The 25,170-nt window shown below is 42.2% G+C and overlaps 1 protein-coding gene across 1 annotated transcript in view; it reads left to right on the top strand.

Annotated features, from left to right (window-relative positions):
• Positions 1-3,922: 3,922 nt before the first annotated feature.
• Positions 3,923-25,170, top strand: part of LOC137561738 (F-box only protein 10-like) — a 51,578-nt gene continuing 30,330 nt past the window's right edge. Inside the window, exons 1-5 of the mRNA XM_068273086.1 lie at positions 3,923-4,131; positions 15,792-15,984; positions 19,168-19,271; positions 19,644-20,234; positions 23,639-24,487. Coding sequence (XP_068129187.1) covers positions 19,650-20,234; positions 23,639-24,487 — 1,434 coding nt within the window. The 5' untranslated portion in view covers positions 3,923-4,131; positions 15,792-15,984; positions 19,168-19,271; positions 19,644-19,649. The remainder of the gene's footprint in view (positions 4,132-15,791; positions 15,985-19,167; positions 19,272-19,643; positions 20,235-23,638; positions 24,488-25,170) is intronic.

Raw genomic sequence — 25,170 nt, forward strand, 5'->3', positions numbered from 1 at the left:
CCGTCGGCTTTTGCAGCACCATACGTTGTGTTAGGTGCACGTTATGCGACCTTAACGTGCCACCTAACACAACGTCTTGGTGTGCAAGAAGCCTAAAGGAGTTATCAGGCTAATCGCTCAAAATGAGCTTTACTCACCTGGGGCTTTCTCCAGCCCCTTGCTGCCGACTGTCAGCCGCTCTCCGCCGATGTCCCAGTCTCCGTTCTCGGTCTTCAGGACGACCGCGGGGTGGGCCTTACTGCGACTGCGCAAAGCGCCGCTGTTAATCATGGCCACGTGGGCCGCGGCGAACTGCGCAGGCACAGTAGTTCAGCGCCTGCGCAGTTTGCTGCGGCCCACGTGGCCATGATTGACAGCGGCACTTTGCGCAGACGCAGTAAGGCCGACCCCGCGGTCGGCCTGAAAACGGAGACCGGGACAGCGTCGGGGAGCGGAGCAGTCGGCGTGGGACAGTCGGCAGCAAGGGGCTGGAGAAAGCCCCAGGTGAGCGTTTAGCCTGATAACTCCTTTAAAGAAAACCTGAACTGAAAATTAAAAGTCAAAATAAGCATACACAAGTCATACTTACCTTCCATGTAGTCTACTCCTCAGTGTCTTTCTCCTGTCCCGCGTCCTGTTTGTTCACTGTGATCAAGGGAATTTTCCGTCCTACATTTTGAAAATGGCCATTACCCATAACAGCTTTCTGGTCAGCACACAGTTAAACTGTAACATCGCCCACTTGAGCCATAGGGAAATATGGACATTACCAGGTACATCCGTTTTCCTCTCAGCTATAACTGACAGCAACTGATATTTTACTGACAGCAACTGATATATTTCAGATCTGACAAAATATTGTCAGAACTGGAAGGGATTATTGTCAGAAGAAAATGGTGAGCTTCTGAGAGGAACTGATGGCAAGGTAACTATGTAATGTTCATTTGAAGTTACCTCATGTGTTTTTTTTAAATATTTTTACTCAGTACAGGTTCTCTTTAAGTGAGGAGTAAATTAGTAAGCTATAATCCACTGTAGGTACTCATTTAAAGTATTAGAGGGAGAGCATTAGCACAGCACAGAAATCAGGCAACTGGCATGGCTTATTAGAGAATGAAGGTGGCAGCTTCCAAATTCCTATCACTTCAGGTTCCCTTTAGTTCACACCTATAATCGCAATTTGCAGTAGTGATTTTCCCGCAATTAACGCTGAAAAATCACTGGACACTGCAGCGGTTTTGGAGCGATCGCGATTAGCTAATCACAATCGCTAAACGCAAAACGCTAATCGCCGGAAAACCGCTGCATGCAACGCGTTTGCGCTTAATGCTAACTGCAAACGCGGCAGTGAGAACACTGCCATTTGCTACAATGCGTAGCCTTTTTTACAAAACTGCTAGCGGTTTGCCATAACGGGGATTGCGCGATTTCCACTCAGGTGTGAATGGGCCCTTAGGGCCAATTCACACTGGGGCACCTGCCTGCAGCATTTTAGCACTTTTTTGATTCCCAGCGTTCAGCAAAGAGTTATTTTTAATGTCCCCCTATGGTACTATTCTCACTACAGCATTTGCCATTTGCGTAAATCGCAAATACATTGCATGTAGAACTTGAATGCAAACTGCAGTCGCAGAACAAACGCAAATATCAGAGTTTTGCAGTCACAATTGTGGATAGGGCCTAAATAGTCTTGTACATCCCAAGGAGCTGTCCTCAAGCTTTGCTAGTTGCATATGACCGTTAGGACTAAGACCCACTAGCAGCGCTTTCCTAAGCGCTAGTGATTTGAAAAGCTCTTGCTAATGTAATTATATGAAGGATTAAAAAAAAAATCACTTTTAAGTGGGATCACACACATAGCATTACATTAGCAAAATCTTTTAAAATCACAAGCGCTTAGTGCTCAGAAACACTATAAGGGCCCATTCACACTTGTGAGTCACAAAACGGTAGCGCATAGCGCTAATGTTTTGCACAGGTGATTTTACCACGATTAGCGTGGTAAAATCACTGTACACTCGTGATTCAGAGCGATCCTGATCAGCGCTTTTATAAGCACTGTATCGTGATCGCTCCATAATCGCAAGAAAATGCTGCAGGTAACACGTTTTGTGATTGCCGATAATCGCAAAACGCCCACGATCGGTGGCAATCGCGGCAGTGAGATTACTGCCATAGGGTTACAATTGCACTAGCGCTTTGGCGATTAGCAGGTTCATCAATTAATTGCCCTACTGTGAATGGGCCTCCAGAGCTTTCTGAGAGCTTTTTTAAAAATGCTCCCATTGAATCACATTAAAATTGCAGTAAAATTGTGACAAAATCGCACGATTTTAAAGTAAGTCAATGGGAGCGTTTTTTAAAAAGCTCTCAGAAAGCTCTGGAGGCCAAAAAAGTGGTCTAAAAAGGGCTTATAGTGTGTCTGAGCACTTACAAAAAGCTTAGAAAAATGCTGCTAGTGGGTTACAGGCCTAAGGGCCCTTTCACACGGGCAGCTGACAAGCGATGAATTCACTGCCTGTCAGCTTCTCTCCTGCACTGACCAGGCAATTGTTAGCGCCTGGTACCTGCGCTCTACAGGTATCCCCACTGAGTGAGACCGCCATGCTCAGAGTCATCATGTCGCATTCCTCCGCCACCCAGTAACACCACTGCTTGACACGCGTGATGTTACAATCGCTGCATTTAAATTGCACCTGAATTGCACTGGCGGGTGGCAGAAGGGATACTGAACTGCTCAGCAAACATGCAGTTCAGCCATCTGTCTGAGAGGCCTTGTTCACATTATAAATCGCCAGCGCTATCGCAAGCGCTGAGCAATTTATTGAGCTTTTATTAAAGCGCTTTTTGCTGCATTTTGCGCTTAGAAAAGAGCTTTTGTAAGCGCTTTTGCTCAGCGATGATTATTTTTTACTTCCTGATGTCAGTCAGGACGTGAGCTCTTGTACCCAGAAATGAATAAATACAATGTATTTATTCATAGAAGCGCTCAGGAAAGCGCTTTTTCAAGCGCTTTGCGATTTCCCCATACCTTCCATTGAGCCAAAGCGCTCAGAAAATGGTACAAGTAGGGCATTTGGGATTTCAATGAAATCAAAACATTTACATGTGAACACTCTCATAGGGAATCATTGCACAAACGCTTTTGGGGTGATTTCTAAAAATCTCCAGCGCTTAAAAAAAACAACAACATGCATGTTGTGCTCAAAACTCCAGTGGGATTCCAAAGACAGAAGCATACCACAGCATCTCCACCAGCTAAAGCACATGGAAATAGTTTATATTTAAACAGAAACAACTTGCACACCTTAAAATACCTCCATATTACGAGTACAAAACAAGCAAATAATACTGCTATGATAAAGTAATGAAAATAATAAGAGTTTATACCACTTCTGCAATTCACACTACATGTGTCAAAAATCAAATTTGGCTGTAAATAAATAGAAAAAAGTGTTTTTGTCTTCCAAATGGTATAGCAATGTGTACGTGATAAATTAATTTCTTGTTTTCTACTGAATGGTAGAATGATAGGCAGCTTGCACCTATTTTTTTTATCAACTACTTGAACACAACATTCGGCTGCAAGCAAGCTGTAGATTTCTGTCTGGCTACCACATGATGGAGTTACGTGAACACCATTCAGCTCCCTGCTTTCATCTTTACGACTCTTTCCTTCGTTCCCTCAAGTCTCTATGGTGTTTCAGTGCTGTATTCTCCGGGAACAACAGGAGGGGCTCCTCTGGTGAATTCTTCTCCTGTACTCTATGGTTGCTACCGCAAGAAGTCTACAGGCAGCCTCAGGACTAGCAACAACAGCTGGGTAGTAGCAGCAGCAGCAGCTTTATCCTGCCGGCTTCAGAGCGGTGTGTGCAGCGTGTATTGAGCGAGCGACTCCAGGTACCCAGCAGCGCATCTCTCTGGTAACTTTGTGCGTCTTTGTTCCCCTGATTAATTCATAGCTTCTCTCCATTTGCAGCTCCAGCTGTTCTGCTTTAGGTGCTTTGCTGTTGCTGGTAACCAGTTGTATATTCTCTGCATGGAGAGATTTTCACAAACGGCTGTATCAGCTAAAAGCTGCCTGTGTGACATTGTGATGCTGAGGACTGGGGAAGCAGAGGGGTTCTACAGCATCATCCCATGTTGTAGCTTGTAAGTGTACAGACTGGTGACAAAGGGATCTGACTATGTAGATATACAAATACAATATTGCATTTGTCTGTCCACCTGTATATAATTGTTTCTTGTTATTCCATCCCATATAGTTTGTTTTATTGTAGATACAATAAAACCTTTATTCCCTTTTTCCATGTTGTTGTTTGATATTGCTATGCCTTTATATTATTTTAACAGTATGTTGATGTAAGATTCTGTTTACAGACCCTGACCTGTCCAGTGAAAATTACCTCCTCCTCTCCTATTAGTCCAGTGTTTAAAGGGCCGTTCACACTGGAGCGGTTTACTAGCGATTGCAGCAGTGCTTTCAATCGCTGGTGATCGCCAGTGTTTTGAAAAGCGCTATTGTAATGTAAAGTGTATGGCAGTGTTCACACTGTAGCATTTGCCAGCGATTTGCTGAAATCACTCAAGCTGGCCACTTTCTAGCGAAAAATCGTTCGAGCGATCAGAAATTCTTATCAGACGAAAAATCGTTCACTACACCATCAACCAACCAATCTTTGCTTCCTATCTATCACGACCACCAAAAAAATCCACATTTTCGTTCGACGAAAATTCATTCGGGCGACATTTTTTTCACTCGTTCATAATCGGTTGTGTCCACCAATGGAGATTATTTACAACCAATCCGATCAGAATTTCTGATCGCTCAAACGATTTTTCGCTAGAAATTGGACCGTTAGTGGCCAACATAAAGCAGCGCATGCAACATTGATTAGTGATTTTGGAGCAATTGAATTTTAATGCTTTCCCATACAGTGAAAACTTGCTGGAAAACCACTTAGCAAAGCACTAGCAATTTTGCTAGCGTTTTACGATTCCCAGCGTGAATGAGGCTTTTCTCTGCTTTATTTTGGTGTGTACCACTCAATGGAAGCTTGCCTTACTGAGTACTCCTGGTATAGGGCGGATTATCTCATCTTTTCAGTAGAGCAGCACAAGGGAAGCAGGAAATTTTGCGGCTAGTGGACGATTTGGGCAAAGCAGAAATATGGGCGTCTGATAAGTATCGTTTTCAACATTAGAACATTAAAGTTTCTGAAATATGTTTCGGTTTTGAAACATGCAACGTCTTAGGGTTAGGCACCATTGGGGGGGGGGGGGTGTCTTAGGGGTAGGCACCAAAAGGGGGATCCTAGGGTTGGGCACCAAGGGAGTGTTCTGTGTGAGAGTGAAAGGTGAAAATAAACTGATGAGAAACAATTGTATCGATCCTCCTTTTCCTAAAGTTAACGTTTTTAGATATCCCCACTTTTACTGTTTCATTGTCTCTGCTCAATGACACATTCATTGAAGTATGCCAGAGCTGAAATGTATGAACTGTTGACCCTTTTTTCTCTTCCCTGCTCTCAGAAGCCATTTCCTCCTAGGAAAATGTTTTATGGTTTTAATTCCTTATCAGCGAGGGTTACGCTATAGTCCGACCCAGTTCTTACCAGGACAGAAACTGTCACTTGTATACCTGATGTTTAACTCTTTCAAATGAGAGAGAGAAAAAAAAAAGGAACACAGCATAGTTATTTGTGTGCTTGGTACTGTATATACACATGTCTATCTCATCATGTCACATGTCACCTTGTGTATCTTATTAAGTTTACTTGAGACAAATACTGTCCCAGGATTTATACTTACCTGGAGCTTCCTCCAGCCCCCTTCAGGCTGTTCGGTCCCTTAGGGCCCGTTTCCACTTGTGCGGTACGAATCGCCGCGGTAAAAATTTGCATGAAAATTCGCATGAATGACGCTGTATGCGAATTTAACCATGGCAGTGCTGGTGTGTATTTCCATTGATTTCCATGCGAATTTGCCAGCAAATTTGCATGAAAATTCGCATACCAAAGCAGCAGGCGATTTCGCTATTAAATACATTAGCGGCGATTCGCATGCATTCCACACGCAGGCGAATTCTGAGGGCTCTGCCGTGCAGAAAAATCCTGCACAGAAAAACGCTCAGAAAAACTGAAAAGTGGAAACAGGCCCATCCACTTGTATTGGCTGTGCGAATCTGCATGCAGGAAACGCATGCAGATTCGCGATAGTGTAAACGGGCCCTTACAGTCTTCCTGGGCTACTCCGGTCCCCCGCTTGATGGCCTGGTACATTGGCTCAGTCGCTCTTCATCGCGCCTGTGCGTGTGACCGGCAGTGTTCTGCACCCCAGGTAGCGTACGTTAAAAAGGGGCGCTGGGAAAAAAGGGCGCCGGGTTTTGAACGATAAGCATGGATAACGTTTAAAAATGTATTGTACTGTATTTCGTTTAAAATTAATGTTTTATAAAGTTATAAATCATTAAATAATGTGCATTAAATCGGCAATTGTAAAAACGTTAATCTTTCGTTTAAATAGTGAAACGTATAATAACGTTTAAAAAAAAAAAATTACTAAGTAACCCTCCCTGTACCTACCCCTAACCCCTAGACCCCCCTGTTGATGCCTAAACCTAAGACCCCCCCTGTTGGTGCCTAAACCTAAGACCCCCCTGTTGGTGCCTAAACCTAAGACCCCCCTGTTGGTGCCTAAACCTAAGACCCCCCTGTTGGTGCCTAAACCTAAGACCCCCTGTTGGTGCCTAAACCTAAGACCCCCCTGTTGGTGCCTAAACCTAAGACCCCCTGTTGGTGCCTAAACCTAAGACCCCCCTGTTGGTGCCTAAACCTAAGACCCCCCTGTTGGTGCCTAAACCTAAGACCCCCCTGTTAGTTTTTTCGTTTAAAAATAATGTTTAAAAAAAAATGTACTGTTTTTCGTTTAAAAATAATGTTTTTAAAAAAATATTGTACTGTTTTTCGTTTAAAAATAAAATTTAAAAATGTATAAATCATTAAATAATGTGTAATCATGAGAAACAGTAATAAAACATTAAGTCTCCGGGCGCCGCTTTTAAAACGTTATTTTTCTCCGGCGCCCTTTTTTCCTATCGGGCGCCCATTAAACGATATTTATTATAGGAGTGAATGGCGGCGCCCGATTTGTCCACTAGCCTCAGGCGCCCGAATTTACTGTTCCCCCCCAGGTAAGTATAAATCCTAGGACAGAATTCATCTTGGGTTCCATTTAAGTAAACCTGAGGTGAGAGTGATGTGGAGGCTGCCATATCTATATCCTTTTAAACAATACCAGTTGCCTGGCAGTCCTGTTAGGCCCCTTTTCAGTGGACAGTTGAACTGTGTGCTCAGCAAGCAGTTGTGAGGCCCAGTGCACACCAAAACCGCTAGCAGATCGTCAAAACGCTAGTGGTTTTGGGAGCAGAGAGCCGATATTTGCCGGGTGCACACCGAGCGGATTTTGTATGTGATCCGCCGGCCGCATCAGCATCCGCGTGGCTAATGTATCTCTATGGGCTGGTGCACACCGGCGGTTTGAGGTTTTAAGCAAACCGCAAACGTGCAGCAAGAGGCACGTTTGTGGCTTGCTAAAAACCTCAAACCGCCGGTGTGCACCAGCCCATAGAGATACATTAGCCACGCGGATTTTCAAGCAGATGCGGCCGGCGGATCCGCCCAGTGTGCACTGGGCCTAAGAGTTTGAGAGGCATTTCACTGCGATCCACTGTCGGTGGTAAAGAGGCCTAAATCTTCTGGCATCAGCTGTGTCTGAGTGACAAACCAGAAACAAGCATGGGTTAATTAGTCAGAGCACCTTATCTGCATGCTTGTTCAGGGTCTACGGCTAAAAGTATTTGAGGCAGAGGATCAGCGGGACAGCCAGGCAATTTGCATTGTTAAAAAAAGAAACATGATGGCAGTCTCCATATTACTCTCACCTCGGGATCACTATAAAGTGGGTAACGCTCTTTGGTGATCAGTAAAGTAGCAGGCACACTGATTGTTCATTTATGGGCTTGTGGAAAACTTGGACACTTATAAGAGTGATATAGTCCTGCTGATTGCTGATTTATAATTATGGCACTCGTCTCTTTACTGCTGATAATTATTGGCAAAAGTGGCGATCATGGGAAACAGGTCAATACTTATAAAAGTGGTTATTATTTATGTTGATTAATATGACAAACTGTAGATCTCCAGTAAGATGCCATTATTTCTGCATAAATAACACTTTTCTGGCAATTTGCAGATTTCAACTTTTATAAATAGGCCCTTATGTGATTTTTCAGCTGCCATAAGAATTCAGAATAGAGCCTTGCCACAAAAGCATGTTTTCTGCTTTGGACAATATGTGACAGTCGCAATAAAAAAAAAGATTCTCCATCAGATCAGAGAGGAGCAATTGGTTTATCGCCTTCCACCACTCATTTTCCATTTACATTTTAACATACGTATGGCCATGAATTGATTGAGCTGCCTCCATCACTAACTTTGTAGTGAGCTTTATGGCCCAGCTGTACCCTTCTCCCTCTGCATGCTTGATAAAACCTACTGCCCTTCCTGATCACTTTTAATCCAGGGTCACACTTAGGGCCCATTCACACTAGCTAGCGCTTACGTTTTGCGTGGGTGGTTTGTACCGTGATTAGCGTGGTAAAATCACTGTACATTCTCACGATTCCCGAGCGATTGCTATCAGCGATTTTTTATTTTTTTTTTTTTTTTTTTTTTTTTTTTTTTTTTTTTTTTTTTTTTAAGCCCTGTATCACGATTACTCCTGAATTGCGGCAAAATGCTGCAAGCAATGGGTTTAGTGATTGCTGATAATCGTAAATCACCCGCGATCGGTGGCAATCGTGGCAGTGAGATCACTGCCATTATGTTTGTATTGTGCTAGTGCTTCGCTTCGGATTACCTGGAATCACCCACTAATCGCCTGAGAACGAGTTTTCCCCGTAGAACATATTCAACTCATGCGATTCTGCTACGTGTGACCCTGGCCTTTATAGTTTAGTTGAAATCAGTTTTCTGTGATCCTAATTGATTGATTTCTGTTTGTATGTTTCAACAAATCGTACAACTAACGTTTGAAAAACAGTATGGTGGATAGGGTTCTTTAGTTATGTGGTTTTAGGTAACCTAAGATGGATGCAGCTTTAGGGCTCGTTTCCACTAGGGCGAATCCGCATGCGGGCACTGCATGCGGATTCGCATAGTTAATGTTAGTGGATGGGGCTGTTTCCACCTGTGCGGCGTGCGGGAGCGATTTGGCGGCGGGCCAAATCTGCACGGCGGGACCCGCAGAATTCGCCTGCGTCGGGAATCCGTGCGAATCGCCGCTAATGTATTTAATAGTAAAAACGCATGCGTTTGTTACATGCGTTTTTACCCGCGATTTCGCACCCTTCTCAATGTTATTTTGCCCTGGCAGTGTCATGGTTAATTTCGCATGGCACCCTGCCATGCGAAATCGCACACGAAATCGCGGGTAAAACGCATGCGGAAACGCACCCGCATGCGTTTTTACAAGCGTCGGAATGCCGGCGAAATCGCGTCGCACTAGTGGAAACGGGCCCTTAGTGAGCAGCAGCTGCTCAAAAATAGAAGTGAACCAAGCAGCGCTGAGTCAGTTGGTTAGTTAACAGCAACCGGCTAATTGGATTGAACTTTTTTTTTTTGTTTGTTATTATGGAGTGTTAATGACCATTTCCAGAGATTCTGGAACTCACTGTCTACATTGCATGCCCCCACACTGCCTTGGGCTACCTCTCTGGAACTATTGAAGAAAATGCCTTATTTATAGTTTTAAAGCAGCAATCATGTGACAGCATTTTCCTCCAGCTAGCTCTGCCCATGTATCAAGGTGGACAAAGCGTCCCAGGATAATGACTCAGCTCCTCTATTCTCCCTGCAGTGGTAAATGGGAATGGGGGAGGCGGTTAAACTGGCAGGGGTCTGGATAGTGTCATAGATTACCTGGCAGTTCAGGGGAGGGGGGGCAGGGGTTAAACTGCCAGGGCTCGTGACTGTGTCACAGATTGCCTGGCAGTCCAGGGGGTAGGGTAGGGTTTAAACTGTCAGGGCTCTGGACTGTGTCACAGATTGCCTGGCAGTCCAGGGGATAGGGTAGGGTTTAAACTGTCAGGGCTCTGGACTGTGTCACAGATTGCCTGGCAGTCCAGGGGGTGGGATAGGGTTTAAACTGTCAGGGCTCTGGACTGTGTCACAGATTGCCTGGCAGTCCAGGGGGTGGGGTAGGGTTTAAACTGTCAGGGATCAGGGACTGTGTCACAGATTGCCTGGCAGTCCAGGGGGTGGGGTAGGGTTTAAACTGTCAGGGCCCTGGACTGTGTCACAGATTTCCTGGCAGTCCAGGGGGTGGGATACGGTTTAAACTGTCAGGGCTCTGGACTGTCACAGATTGCCTGGCAGTCCAGGGGGTGGGATAGGGTTTAAACTGTCAGGGCTCTGGACTGTGTCACAGATTGCCTGGCAGTCCAGGGGGTGGGGTAGGGTTTAAACTGTCAGGGCTCTGGACTGTGTCACAGATTGCCTGGCAGTCCAGGGGGTGGGGTAGGGTTTAAACTGTCAGGGCTCTGGACTGTGTCATAAATTGCCTGACCGTTCCAGGGAAGTGGGAGGGGTTAAACTGCCAGGGCTCTGGACTGTGTTATACAATGCCTGGCAGTCTAAAGGTGCCCATACACTCGTCAGATTAGCAACAGATAGATCATCAGATGAATTTTTTATCTATCTGATGTGTCTTTAGAACATTTTTCACTAGGATAGAATTCCAATAGATTTCAGTTTGAAATCTATTGAAATTCGATCTGATGGCATTTTTTTGCCATCAGATTTCCATTAGGGCCAATGCAAAATGATAAGCAATCTCATCAGATCGACCTAGATTTTCCACCCTGCCAGTTCGATGGAAATCCATCGAAATCGGCCGTCGATCGGTCGATTGGCCAACCGATTTGCAATCGATCGATCGATTTTGATCGATACGATGGCCAGAAAATCGGCTGAGTGTATGGGCCCCTTTAGTATAGCTGCAGAAGAGAGCATTTGTTGCATGACCACCATGTAAAACCAGACATGAGATTTTAGTTGTTTTTTTTTTTTTTAATTCCTGCCTGCTCCTATGTGGCTCAGGAGCAGGCAGGAAATTTGCAGTACTCAAGTCCATTGAAGACAGTGAAATAAAACATCAAAAGTTAGGAGCCAGATCTAATTTTTGAAGAGCCTTGTCTAACTAGTTCTAAAGTTTGGACTTAACATGATACAAATGAAATGATGAATTTTGCGCTGAGTTAAATTCTCCATAAGCACTTGCTTTTTTTGCTATCAGTATTAACGTGACTATTAGCCTCAGACCATTACTACAGAGTACAAGGTCTCAAGAGACACAGTGTGCCTTGTTTACAGTTATAGTTATCTTTAATAGATGCTGTGTAATGCCAGCAGGGACATCCTTCCATAGATGTTATCTGCTCTGTGCATTATCCTTGAATGGATGGCCATGACCCTAAAATGAAAAATAAAAAGGATTATTATGTTTCCATCAAGTACAGCACATTAGACTTTGCATATTGTAGTACCTGGGTATAAACATGCAGGAAAACATAAAAGCATGAAGCACAAAGTACCAATTTGTGGTACTGCAAATGTATCTGTAGCCGACTGTGATGAATGTAAATCATAAAATGTTTTATTATATAAACACTGGGATCCCATAGTACATAATTAAAAATAAAAGCCAAAACTAAAATACAAAAGGCATAACCATGTAAAAAATAGAATTTTTAACTTACGACCCTGGATAAATTCTCTCATACAGAATTAAATATTTCAATATCTTAGATTTTATTAAAAAAAAATTATATCTAATGAAAATCGATTACAAATAAAAGGTGCCCATTAGCAGTACACGTTTTAGCAAACAATAATTTTCAAAATCATCATTCAGACTGAAAAAAAATCATTTTTAATCGATCCACACAATTTGCAGTGATATCTCCACCACTTATCATAGTAGCTAGGAAAAAAATCAGCTGAGCAAAATGATCATTTGATTGAGGAAACGATCAGTAATGCAATCGTTCAGGATCAGCTTCTCTGTTTTCATGCAATCTGAATTCTCTGATCCAAAATACAATTCTTCTCTAAAATTTGTACTGTTGATGTAAAACTGAAGAACATTTAAAAACCTTACCTATGTAGAGGGCAAGCTCTGGATCCTATTGAGTCTTCCCTCTCCCCTCTCTGTGCCCTCATTCTGAGTGTTTCAGAGTGATCCCTAAGATGGTCAGCTCCCTACTGCATGAGTACTCACTCACTTGCGCAAGTGCAGTACGGAGCAGCCCATCTTTTTGAGCACTCGGGTTCCTGAAGCCTTCCAAGGGCTCACGGAGACAGCGTACCTTTATTGGGTAATGGAATGGAATGAGGCGCCGAGAGGGGACTGGGAAGGCTCAATAGTGTCCAGAGCCTTCCCCCTCCATAGGTAAGTATCAGACTTTTCTCTCTCTTTTTTTTTTTTTTTTTTTTTTTCACTTCAGATTTGCTTTATTAAGCCCCTTTCGGCACTCCTGATGATTAGTATTATTTTGTATTTATATAACACTAGAGCATGTACAGAGAATAATGTATATAGTAAAGTCACTTGCATATGTTTTATTAATAGAACATTAACTGGAAAATGCTTTTCTTTACTAAACTGACCGTCACAGTCAACTTGTACCAGAGCCATCACAGCTACCCCCCTACCTACCCCTAACATTAACCTACCCCCTACCTACACTTAACACCTAGGATACCATTGTTATGCAGATGAAACACAACTGTATCTGTCCTTCAAGCCTGGCACCCAAGACCCATCAGCATCCATAAATGCATGTCTTGTGGATTTACAAAATTGGATGAACACCAACTGGCTGTGGCTGAACTCTGACAAAACAGGTGTTGGTGGCAGGTGGTTCACACATGATGGATAAAGTTCAAAACGCTCACCACCTCAAACTAACAATTGGGGGAGATACCGTACAGTATAAAGACTCTGTGCAAAACCTTGGGGTGATCCTGGATGGAAATCTAATACTCAGACAGCAGGTATCAGCTGTCGTCAAGTCTTCCTTCTTCCATCTAAGAAATCTAGCGAAAATCAAACACCTTATCCCAGCTGAAGACCTACCTACCCTGGTTCATGCATTTGTATCCTCCCTCCTAGACTACTGCAACGCCCTGTTCATCGGATCTACAGATAAGGTTCTGCACCCCTTACAATTAGTACAGAATGCTAAAGTCAGACTCCTAGCCAATGCCCCCCGCAGCTCACACATCACCCCAGTACTGCAAACTCTTCACTGGTTGCCAGTAAAATGGAGAATCCATTTTAAGATCTGCCTGCTACCATTTAAGACTCTAAACCACATGGGACCCAAATACATAGCGGAACTTTATGCCCCTCCACGCACCCTCCGCTCTGCCAACAAGATGAAGCTGGTTATTCCCAGGATACACTTAACATTTGGTGCCCGGGCCTTTTCCTATGCAGCCCCTACTCTATAGAACTCACTTCCACAATCAGTACGAGAGGCTGCTTCTCTGGACAGCTTTAAAAAAAAAGGCAAAAAACTCACCTCTTTTCCCTAGCCTTTGAGACTGCATAATGCAGGGTCACAGCGCTTTGAGTCCCCAGGGAGAAAAGCGCTATAGAAATATTATTGTTATTGTTAACACTAACCTCCCACCGTCTATGCCTAAGACTAACGTACCCCCTACCTATGCCTAACACTTTCTTTCAACCATCTATGCCTAACAGTAACCTACCCCTATATACCCCAAATACTAACCTCCCACCATCTATTCCGAACACTAACATACTCCCTACCTACGCCTAACACTAACCTCCTATCGTCTATGCCTAAAACTAACCTCTTTGAAACCATTAAATTGTTTTACCACAATAAGATAAAGTAACCAGGAGCAACTCACTTGTAGCAGTAAAAACTTCATAAACTTTAATCCAACAATCTTCTTAGAAAAAACAGCAGCAATAAAAAAAATAAGTAGAAAATGCTTATCAGCCCATACAGCTCAGTATACAGAAGAAGATATACAGGATGTGCGGAGGAGTCATGGTCGACGATCGCTTCGCCCCGCCATAGGGGCTTTATCAAGACCTAATGTACAAGTTGACAAACCACTTTTTGTTTTCTTTTGGGTTTTCTATTTGTATTCTTTTTTTAACCAGTCCTTGCTGTGATCTAATGTGACCCAGTTAAATATTGCAACCTTTTATCAATTAACAGTAGGCAGTTCTTTAAATATTCTAGTCCAGGTTTGCTGGATCCTTTAGGCTCACTACTTTTATTTCATCCTTGGAGAACAGGTGATAATAGTATTGTATATAATGGTATAGTTATTCTTTCTCACTAGTCACACTGGCTTACCTACTAGGGGATCAGCAGAAAAGCTTGGAAGAAAATCAAAGTGCTCCCATTAGAGATTTATTACCTCCTGGAGCAGCTAGAGGCCATTTGTATGTTTTCAAACACCAGCTGTGAATCAGATGTTACTGATTGGGGATTGGGCAATGAACCATTATACCAACGTCTAGTATTACTCCTTTGTGAAGTTCACCCATAGCTTTGCTGGGACCCCCAATGTTAACATTGAACTATCCACAGTTTTGATTTTAGGGCCAATGATCATGGTCAGCAGATGGTAGACCAAGGCTGATCTTTGGGGTTTTAGAAAACATCCTGCTTCTTGAATACCCTATAAAGATCAACATTAAAAAATAAATAAATGCTTATCCCTACAGTCATTTAACCACTGACCAGCTCTTCCTGGTTTCTTTTCACCTGTTCTGGAGGTTGAGCAACATGTCAACATGTCCCAAGTCAATGATGCAGCACTCCTGCAGTGCTATATGAGTTGAAATTTGCAGGCCTCATCCACTTCACCACATTTATATGGGTAAATGTACAGTAGTATATTCCATGATGATCATGATGACCGGAGATGGAGTTCACAAAACTGTGTGCTCAGTCTTGTGCAGTAGGCATTTACGGATTTTTTTATTTCATTTAACAAGTCTTCTGGTTGTATTCAGATGAGAGAAAAGTGAAGGCACGCTGTGTTTTTCCTACATTCTGGAATTAGGCTGTAAAATATGTTTATACATATGGTGCTCAGTGCACTCAGTGCAAAAGACCCACCAGTGCATCTAATGTTTCTGAACATTTGAGAACTGTTTTTACTGCTTCCATTTAACTCTATGGGTTTCCAACCTCTTAAGGATGTTTAAACCTGCATATTCTAAAGCCTCCTTTTCAGTGCTGCACATCATACCATTTTTATCATTTTGTTGTGACCTAAAAATATGAAAATGGGAGAATAATATTACAAGGATGATCAGAAAAGAGTAGATAATAGGACTGGTTTAATCTCACAACTTAATAGCAAAAGATCGATCGTACCATTAGACCTGCAAGGACCATTGTGTGAAACTTAAATGTCCATTCAGTTTCAGCTGTGGGCATTTCTCCAAATTACTCACCTCTCTAATCAGTATCAATTTTCTTTCAATTGACAAAGTATAGTTCTGTCCACTTGCTGATTATGAAATCTCTTATGATATAATGACAGTGGAAGTGTCTCATTCCCCTTATGTGTCCTGCAAAAATGTTCTCCGTTCTCATTTTAAAGTATCCTTTTAATCTGCCTGTGTATAGTTAGTGACATTGTGTATGGTAAATTTGCCTTTCTACTACTGCAAGTAATCTCATCTTACTTTTTCAGTTAAATGAGGCTTACACAGCTAAACATCCCTATTGTAAAAAATGCCAGATGACTTGAAGCAGTCCTGCAAACTCTGTGGAAGGAAGAACTGCTTTGCACAGTATCAACCCGCTATTCAAACTCCAAAGGGACGGCTCTGTCTGAGTAAATAACAGCCTGCACATCTGTAAACTTGTGCTGTAGGACATGCCAGGTAAAGGGGCTCCTCAGGTATTTGTATATTCTGGCGTAAAAGACAGATAAGACGACTCAAAAGTGTCATCTTATAGGGCAGGTACTGAAACTTCCAAGCCGGACTGGAGTATCTGCGTTTGCCGCAAACGGTGGGGAGAGCTAAAAACGTCCGAGGCCGCATCCCCACCATATGTGGTGACAGTATGAAGGCAGCAAGGGCGGTGCTGTACAAATATGGTAGAAGAAAATACACTCACCAGGATTTGTGGAAAGATGTGACCTTAACGTAGTCCCGATGATGAGGTGAGGGGGCACCTCACTGGGAAGGTGTAAGTGAAGGGTGGAGCAAGCTGCAGGCATCCTGGATGCCCAGGGTATGGAAAAAAAGGCACTGTGCCCAGAAAAACACGCCTCTTTCACCCGTCTGGCCTGCCCTTGTATCCTATTCCTGTACCTCCTTCTCTGCCACTCAGATCTCACTCTTGAGCACTGCAGTGAAGCGGCGCAGGTGTGCATGTGCGAGATCTGAGTGGCAGAGAAGGAGGTAATGGTATACAAGGGCGGGCCAGATGGGTGAAAGAGGCATGTTTGCGCTACCACTCTGATAGTCTTGGAGATGGGGATAGCTGACCATTCCAAGCAGGCTTTGTATACAACAACCAGCCAATTGCTGGTAAGGTACATCGCTTGCTGTGATTGCCGGGTTGTTGTATGCTGGGTACCACATACAGTACAGCACCAATATCTGTTCCAGTTTGTACAGTATAGCACCAGTACATACAGTACTGTATACAAATGTCCAAGAGTCAAGAGGGGTAGTCTTATAGGGAGAGTATATCCTAAAATGTATATTTTAACTGGAAAAGTGGGGGGTCGTCTTATACGCTGGAATATATGGTAATTTATTTTTAATTACAAATCTTGTACACAAGTTTAACCAGGCTCTGCCATTGAGTCTCTACACAAGGAAGGTAAACACTGATCTGGCCTTTAAGTCAACTGATCATTTTACAGTCTTTTTACTGTTTTCACATTTTGAAAAACTAACAGTAATGTAGTTAAAGCGGACCCTAAACAAACATTTTTTTAAATTAAAAATATTTAGTTGCACCACTCTGACACATACAAAGATAAATAAACACTCCTTCAAACCTATGAGCATTTCAGTGCATGCTTTTCACCCTTCTCTTTTCATAGCTAGAGTTATACTGGGGGCAGCCATTAGCAATTGCTCCATTGCCAGACACCATCTACTCCACCAGTTTGCCGGATTTTGTCCAGCAATTTGAAAGGAATTGAGGGGTTCCACCAATAAATGTAAAATATTTTATATTTGTCATCATGCAGCTGAAAAAGAGCTGCTATTTATTATTATAATTTAGAAAATAGATTTTATTTCTGAAATCGTGTATTTTTAATTTGAGTCCACTTTAATTTGATTGAAAAAAAGACATCTGCCCATCAAGTTCAAATTCACACAAATGGCAAAGTGTACCTGAGACAGGGGGAACAAGAGGATTTTTACTTACCTGGGACGTCTTCCAACCCCCTGTAGTCTGTCAGCTCCTGCGGTGTCCTCCTGGTCCCATCCGTTATGCTGCTGTAACCCCTGTTAAAGTCCATATGACTGGCTGAGTCATGGGCTACTGCGAGCCACTTATGACAGGTGGATCTCCGGTTTACTTAAAACCCCAATTGCTGAGGTTGAACGGGAGCATTTGCAACCACAAGCATGTCAATGGTTGACACATGGTTTAGTTACTGCCCAGTAAAAAATGCAGCATCCAGGCGCAGCTCCCATCCACTCATATGCACATGCACATTGCAAATGTCTAGCAAATGAGCAACAGACAAGCGATTATAAAACAGTAATTTTGACAGTACTTTTTCACTTACTTTGAGTGCTGAAAAGTTATTTTAAACAGAAGATGAAAAATAATCAACCAGGAGGAAGCTTAGGAGAAAAAGTGTATTGAACAAGGGCCTGTTGAATGATGTTAATATACAGTGGTATTATTTATGTGTAATTTAGGGCATAACAACAACTGGTACTTTATGCACATTATCCGACTCAATGTTGCCCTGATGCAGTAAAGCATGGCAATAACACCATGACTGTGGGCATGATGTTTCTATTTTATTAAGCTGTGTTACCTTTGCACCCATTCTGTTGGGTTCCATGTCTCCCAGGAGGTTCCATTTTTGACTCGTGGGTCCACAGAACATTATCCCAAAAGTTTTCTGGGTAAGCAAGGTTTATGTTTAAGCAGATATTAAATGAGCATTTATGTTTCTAATGTTTAGCAGTGATATTTACCTTACAGCTCTCCCATGGGAAGCATAACTGACCAGTGTCTTTTTAATGGGGGACACATGCACAATGACATTAAGAAGAGCACGCAGTTCCTTAATTTTTTTATTTTTTTTTAGTATCTCATGTGACCGCTACATTTTCATTGCACTCTACGAGTAATATTACTAGGGAGGCTTTTACTGGGCAGATTTTCCACTATTGCAGATTTTCTTAATAGGCTCCATAATGGTCTGTTTGAAAAAAGTGTCTCGCCTGTACAGTGGCTGGGGATACATTCACACTGTGTGATTAGAAAAGAAAGTTACAAATAACATTTATCTGAAGTCTGTACAAAGCTTTAGGCAGCAATGAATGTTCTTGTTGGGCAAAGTATGAAGGATAGTGGTAGAGCCTCAGCTTGCAGTGCACATATTTCAGACAGTTGTTTTGGTGGATGCAGGGGTATACAGTAATGGGCCCTAGGTAGTGGGGTCCTAAAGATTATTGTATAAGGGGCTGTAAAGGGGCTCTGATGGTTTACTTTGTATGAACCCCAGAAACAAATATGAGGTTTTGAGGTTTAGAAAATGTTATAATTGATATGTAAGCTGAACATTTTTATCTAATTAAACTCATACAGGAATGTGTCAAAGGTTAGGTTTTGTGAACTTTCATATGGGGGTGCATGCTGAAATACTGTGCAAGGGAGCTCAACATTCACATTTGGAGAACAATATTCAGTACTTGCCACTTCACTCAGATGTCCGCATTCAAAAGTACGCCAAACTGACTGCATTATATTTTTAATGAAAAAAAACATTTTTAGCTTTTCATGTCTTATCCTTTTACTCTTGTTTCTAAAGCAACGTGTTTAAAATATTCTCATGTTTCCTTGTTGTTGTTGGCTAGGAGGTGTAATGAGATACTGGCATGGAAAAATTCAAAATGAAAATGAAGAAGATGAAAGTCAAACATAAAGCTAAAGGAACAACAAACATAAAGCTTTAAGAAAGGTAACATAATTATGAAAAACCATTTTGGTTTGTTTCCTAATTTCTCCGTAGCTGTGTAGTTTATTTGTTTTACTATACCTATGGCAAAATGTAAAGAAATATTTATCATTGTTTCTCAGAGGTTATGCTATAGGTACATTATACAGAATATTAGACACCAACTCTACAGACTATAACTCTACATGGACTGGCAGCACTTGACAGATTTGTCTTTTTTTTTTTTTTTTTTATTGTTTTTAATTCCTGTTCATGCCATCTAGTTAATGCTGCTTCATTTCTAAACCCCATTTGATTTGGCAAATCCTAGGTATAGAAGTCTTATCTTTTTTTCTCTTATGTAATTTGCCTGATTTCTGGCCTTTTCATTTTTAGGATATCATGGAGACTGGTGGTCTACCTCTTGAACTGTGGCGCCTGATTTTAGCCTACTTGCCTTTGCGGGACCTTGGGCGGTGTGGCTTAGTCTGTCGATCTTGGTATGACCTCATAATAAGCCTGGACAATACAAGATGGCGCCAGCTTTGCCTGGGATGTGTGGAGTGCAGGCATCCTAACTGGCCTATTAGGCCCGAAGTAGAGCCAAAATCCTGGAGAGAGGCTTTCAAGCAGCATTATGTAGCATCAAAAATCTGGGCTAAGAATGCTCAAGATCTTGAGTCCTCAAATTGTTTATACCTCTTTAGGAGGAAGAAGGATCGTAGAGTCCTTTATGTTGGTAATGGCTGTGAATACGAGACCCTTAGGGCAGCTCTAGCCTCGGCTAATGTTTATGACCGTATCATGCTCCAGCCAGGTGTGTATGAAGAACAAGCTGAAGTAGTTCTAAGAAACCCTGTAGAGATCATGGGCCAAGGAAAGCTTGGTGATGTGGCATTACTTGTTTGCTTTGACCATCAGTGTCCAACATCTCGCCTATGCAACTTGGTGTTCATGCCATCTTGGTTCACACCAGTAATGTACAAGGTAAGTTCAATTTTATCGAGGTATAATATGAGACAATATATTTATACTGTACATTTTTTTACTTTGTATTTTTGTATGCTTATCTATGACTTTGAAAAATGTATAGCATTTTAATGCCATCTACATGTTCTAGCGCTTGAAAAAACTTGTTGCTCTCTCACTTTGACCCTAATTCACTAAATGTTACAGAGAATGTGCAACCAAGTCATAAACCCATGTTAAACCTCAAATATCTACACTGTGTGCATAACGCAAGTTACTCTATTTGCGCAAGGCTTGCTAACCTATGCATGCTGTCTGCCCCCTATAAACATTAGTGAACAAGCCCTCAGTAACCCACAGAAATACAGTAATTATCTCCGATAACTTACTTGAACTATTTTCACAGAACTCTAGCTACACTGGAATTTTCCACACTTTTACCATCTCAACTACAGGGTCAGTAGTAGCATTCATTCATCAATATCATTATCATTATTTGTCTGGTATTCAGTTGAAACAACAGTAAAAACATGGTTATATTTTTGGTTAAGGTGGGGATAGATTCGAATCAATTTCAGGTTTGTGTTGTCTGGCACTTGATTGACATCATTTTCCCTTAACGCCTTGGTTGTGCATTAACCTTAACAGGTACCAACATTTTTATATTAGTTTGATGGTAGAAAGCAAATATTCATATTAGGTTTTTTATTGCTGTCTGGGCCCCGATTTAGCACACTTCCTCTCTTCCTGTCTGAGTAATTGTTGCCACATACAACAGTAATTGTTGAAAAATCTTTGCATTATGAACCCAGACAGAAATCTATATATCTACTCGGCAGTTGTAAGTATGCACGTTGTGAACTTACAACTGCCACCTTCTGTGCTTACAACAGTAGGGAAGGAAATGAGAGTGGGTGCGTGCATGGAGGGTTCTTGAAAAGAATCGGGGGATTACTGGTAAAATCTAAGATTGGGCAGTGTGGTGGAGTAGTGGTTTGCAATCTTGCCTGCAGCGCCAGAGTCCCTGTTCAAATCTGTGCCAGAATACTTATCTGCATGCTGTTAACTGTCAGTCCTCCAGATGATGTGCAGTACTTTTGGTTGTATCTTCTCAATTCCCAGAATTGTCTTTCTGAATAGAGGGTGTAGGAAAACACAAACAAGCACATTTTAAACAACTAAAACAAATTTAAACCACAGTTCCAGAAACAAAAGTTTAATATTTTTTTAAAACCTCACTTTAGATTTTTATTGCTATAATATCCCCATCTGGAAGACTTTTTATCACTTCTTGTTTAGATGGGAAGTGGAGACGTCTCTCACAGACTGACAGAGACAGAAACAAAAGTTATTATGCTGTGGAGATATAAATAGCAATAAACTTCCCAAAAGTTTTGAATACCTCTCCACGGCATTCAATGCTGTGAGGGAAAGAAGTATTAGAGCCAATGCTGACTTTCCTTGTTTTCTGACCATGACAAGACCAATGTATAATTGTAAAGTTATTGTAGCTGTGAGAGACAGAATAACAACAAAGGAACCCTCAAACCCCGTGCCCCAATTTTAGAGCTTGATGTGCATTGTAATGAGGGAAATAAGCATTGTATCCCCTATCAAAAGATGATTTCGTACTCTGGGGCAGAACCCTTGTTGGCAATCACATAGGTCAGACATTTCTTCATCTTCTACAAGTCTGTAAGTTTTTGAGGCTGATGTTTGGCAACCCACAGATTTTCGATTAGATTAAGGTCTGGAGACTGGCTAGGCTTCTCCAGGACCCTCATGTGCTTCTTTTTGAGCAACTCCTTTCTTGGCCTAGCCATGTGTTTTTGGTGATTGTCATTCTTGAATACCCATCTTCATCTTCAACCATTTTCAATGCCCTTGCTGTGGGAAGAAGGAGCTCACCAAAGATACTTGACCCCACCCATTCTCCCTTCAATGCGGTGAAGATGTACTGTCCCCTTAGCAGAAAAACACCCACAAAGCATGATGTATCCACCTCCATGTTTGATGGTGGGGATGGTGTTCTTGTGGTCATAGGCAACATTCATCCTCCTCCAAACACAGTGAGTAGAGTTGATGCCAAAGAGCTCAATTTTGAGCTAATCTTACTACAGCACTTTCACCTAGCTCTCCCCTGAATTATTCAGATGTGCATTGGCAAACTGCAGATGGGTCTGTACATGTGCTGTCTTGAGCAGAGGGACCTTGCACGTTCTGCAAGATTTGAGTTCTTCATGCCGCAGTGTGTTATCAATTGTTTTCTTGGTAACTCTTGTCCTAGCTGCCCTGAGTTAATTGACAAGTTCCCTGCGTGTAGTTCTGGGCTGCTTCGTCACCGTTCTCATGATCATTGCAACTCCATGAGGTGAGATCTTGCATGTGGCCCCAGGCCGAGTGAGATTGACAGTTATTTTGTGTTCCTTCTATTTATGAATTATCATGCCAACTGTTGTCACCTTTTCAGTCACCAAGTAAACCTTTGATAATATGTGATCTAATATGCTATGGGACACTGCAGCAATTGAGTGTGGCATTTGAGATGAACGAAGAGCCGAGAATAGAGACCGAGGATTCCTTGGGATACACTGAGGAGAATCTTTCTTTAATAGTTCCTTCAGAATAATTCACACTCATTCAGACAGTTTACTTGTTCTTCTATATGGGTGGCTTCTCAAAAGACCATCTTCACAACACATGCAGTTTCTCCCCCTCTGAACACAACCTTTCCTACCATTGCTTTCTATGGAAGGAGGGCAGCCCAAGAAGGGTATAATCCAGATAGGGAAGAGGAGTGAGAAGTGATGAAGAGCCAAGAAGTCTACTTGGAGGGGGAAAGGTCGGCTCCATGAAGCTGGCCCTCCTACAATCAGCACAAATAAAAATTCCATCATACTTGGTTCACTTAGCCCCCCTACAGCATCGCAAAGGCTGAGTGAACTTTTGACCTTTATAAAAAAAACGTGAATATCTTTAAAACACTAAAAGATAGAAAGATGATTTTTTCAGCACATGCACAACACTACCCATCCATACCAGTTTCATGTCTGTAGGTTGTTGTTGGTGTATGGGGGCTGAGTGATGGTATTGTTTTGGAAATAGTAAGTGCTATTATCTTCAAAATGAAAGCAGCACAGATTTTAACTTTTCCAGCACAAATAGTCACAATCGTAGCACTTGCCAAACATGATGGAATTTTTGTTTGTGCTGATTGTATGGGGGGCAGCTTCACGGAATCGGAAAGGTCACATGATCACTGAAGTTCAGGACCACTGTAAGTGAGTATAAGATGACTTTTGAAAAGAGGAGGTCCTTCATTATGTTTGGGAGGGTAGAGGGAACAGTCTGTTGGGGAGAAATAATAATAATCCGTGAAATAAAGCTTTAATACTTTTTTACACTATTTTCTGCCTGTTTAGATTTCTACAGGCTATGTCCAATTTGACAACTGCAGTTTTGAGAATACTGAGCTGCAAATCCGTGCACCAGCAACATGCCAGATTAAATTTTGCACTTTTAATCAGTCCAGCATACATTTCCACAATGTGGCTGTCAGTGTGGTGGAGAACTGTGAATTTGTTAATAGCGACAATGCCTCAGTGACTGTTGAAGGATCACCAACGTGTGAGAAAAACTGGTCTTGCAAACACCTTTCAGCATTTGCCAAGTCAAGTACTATGCTGTGCAGTGCATCAGAGGCAACTTTGGGAAACACTGGAAGTACAGACCATGTGGCCAATGGATCGCTTGGTAGAAATTTACGGACATGTGAGATCATTGTGAATGGAGACCAAAATCAGTTACTTTCTCACTCCAAACCCCAAATACTGGATGACAAGGAGACTGAGTTAAACTGTAACTTTTACATGGGCAAAGAAGGAGAAGCAATGACATTGGAAACAGACTACAGTGATAGTGAACTGAGCACAATCAGTGAAAATGAGGATGATGATCAGTCAGTATACAAACTGTCCTATCAGTCCCATGGACTAAGTGATATGTTGACCAAATCTATTCTTTTCAAGCCACAGACCAGTGGCCTTCTCACTTTACAAAGTGATATGGCTTTGAAAAGCTTGCAACAAGAGTTGCAAAAAGACAAAGAACTTCAGCATATTGCCAGCACGATACAAGGATGTCTTGTACGGAAGTGCCTTTTCAGAGATGGCAAGGGCGGAGTCTTCATCTGCTCTCAAGGACAAGCCAGGCTGGAAGGATGTATTTTCAGGAACTTGACCTATGCAGTTCGGTGTATACAAAATAGTAATGTAAGTTATTTTAACTTGCCAGATAGTGTTCTACCAGTTATCCAGGCATTTGCATTTTCGCCAGCCATGGGTTTGAATGCTTAAAACATTCTTAGAATGCATGCACTGAATCCATATTTTGCAATTCCAAATATTTCTCCATAAATTGTCCTTCCATTTTTAATCTGCAGGTTTTTTTTTTCCGTATTCTCATTCTCTCTCTCTCTCTCTCTCTCTCTCTCTCTCTCTCTCTCTCTCTCTCTCTCTCTCTCTCTCTCTCTCTCGGAGCTTGATTCACTGAAGCGTGATAACTCATATCATGGGCGCGCTAGCATTTTCGCACGCAATAGGAAATTTTTGTGTGAAAATATCCGTGATTGCACGTAAACATTTTAGATTGTGCACGAAAATGCACGCTAAAATGCTAACGCGCAGTTATCACGGTTTAGTGAATCAAGCCCTCTGTGTTCTCTCTCACCCCCCCCCCCCCTTCTCAGTTTCTCTCTCTCTCTCTCTCTCTCTCTCTCTCTCTCTCTCTCTCTCTCTCTCCTTTCTCTCTCTCTCTCCTCTCTCTCTCTCTCTCTCTCTCTCTCTCCTTCTTGCTCCTCTCTCCCTTTTGCCTTTTTTTTTTTTTTTTCACTCCCTCTCTTTCATTTTATCTCTCTTTCTCTTTGTTTCTGGTTTCCCTCCTCTTTTTTTCGCTG

This window comes from Hyperolius riggenbachi, chromosome 1 (genome assembly GCF_040937935.1).
Source record: "Hyperolius riggenbachi isolate aHypRig1 chromosome 1, aHypRig1.pri, whole genome shotgun sequence".
In the NCBI taxonomy this organism is placed as follows: Eukaryota; Metazoa; Chordata; class Amphibia; order Anura; family Hyperoliidae; genus Hyperolius; species Hyperolius riggenbachi.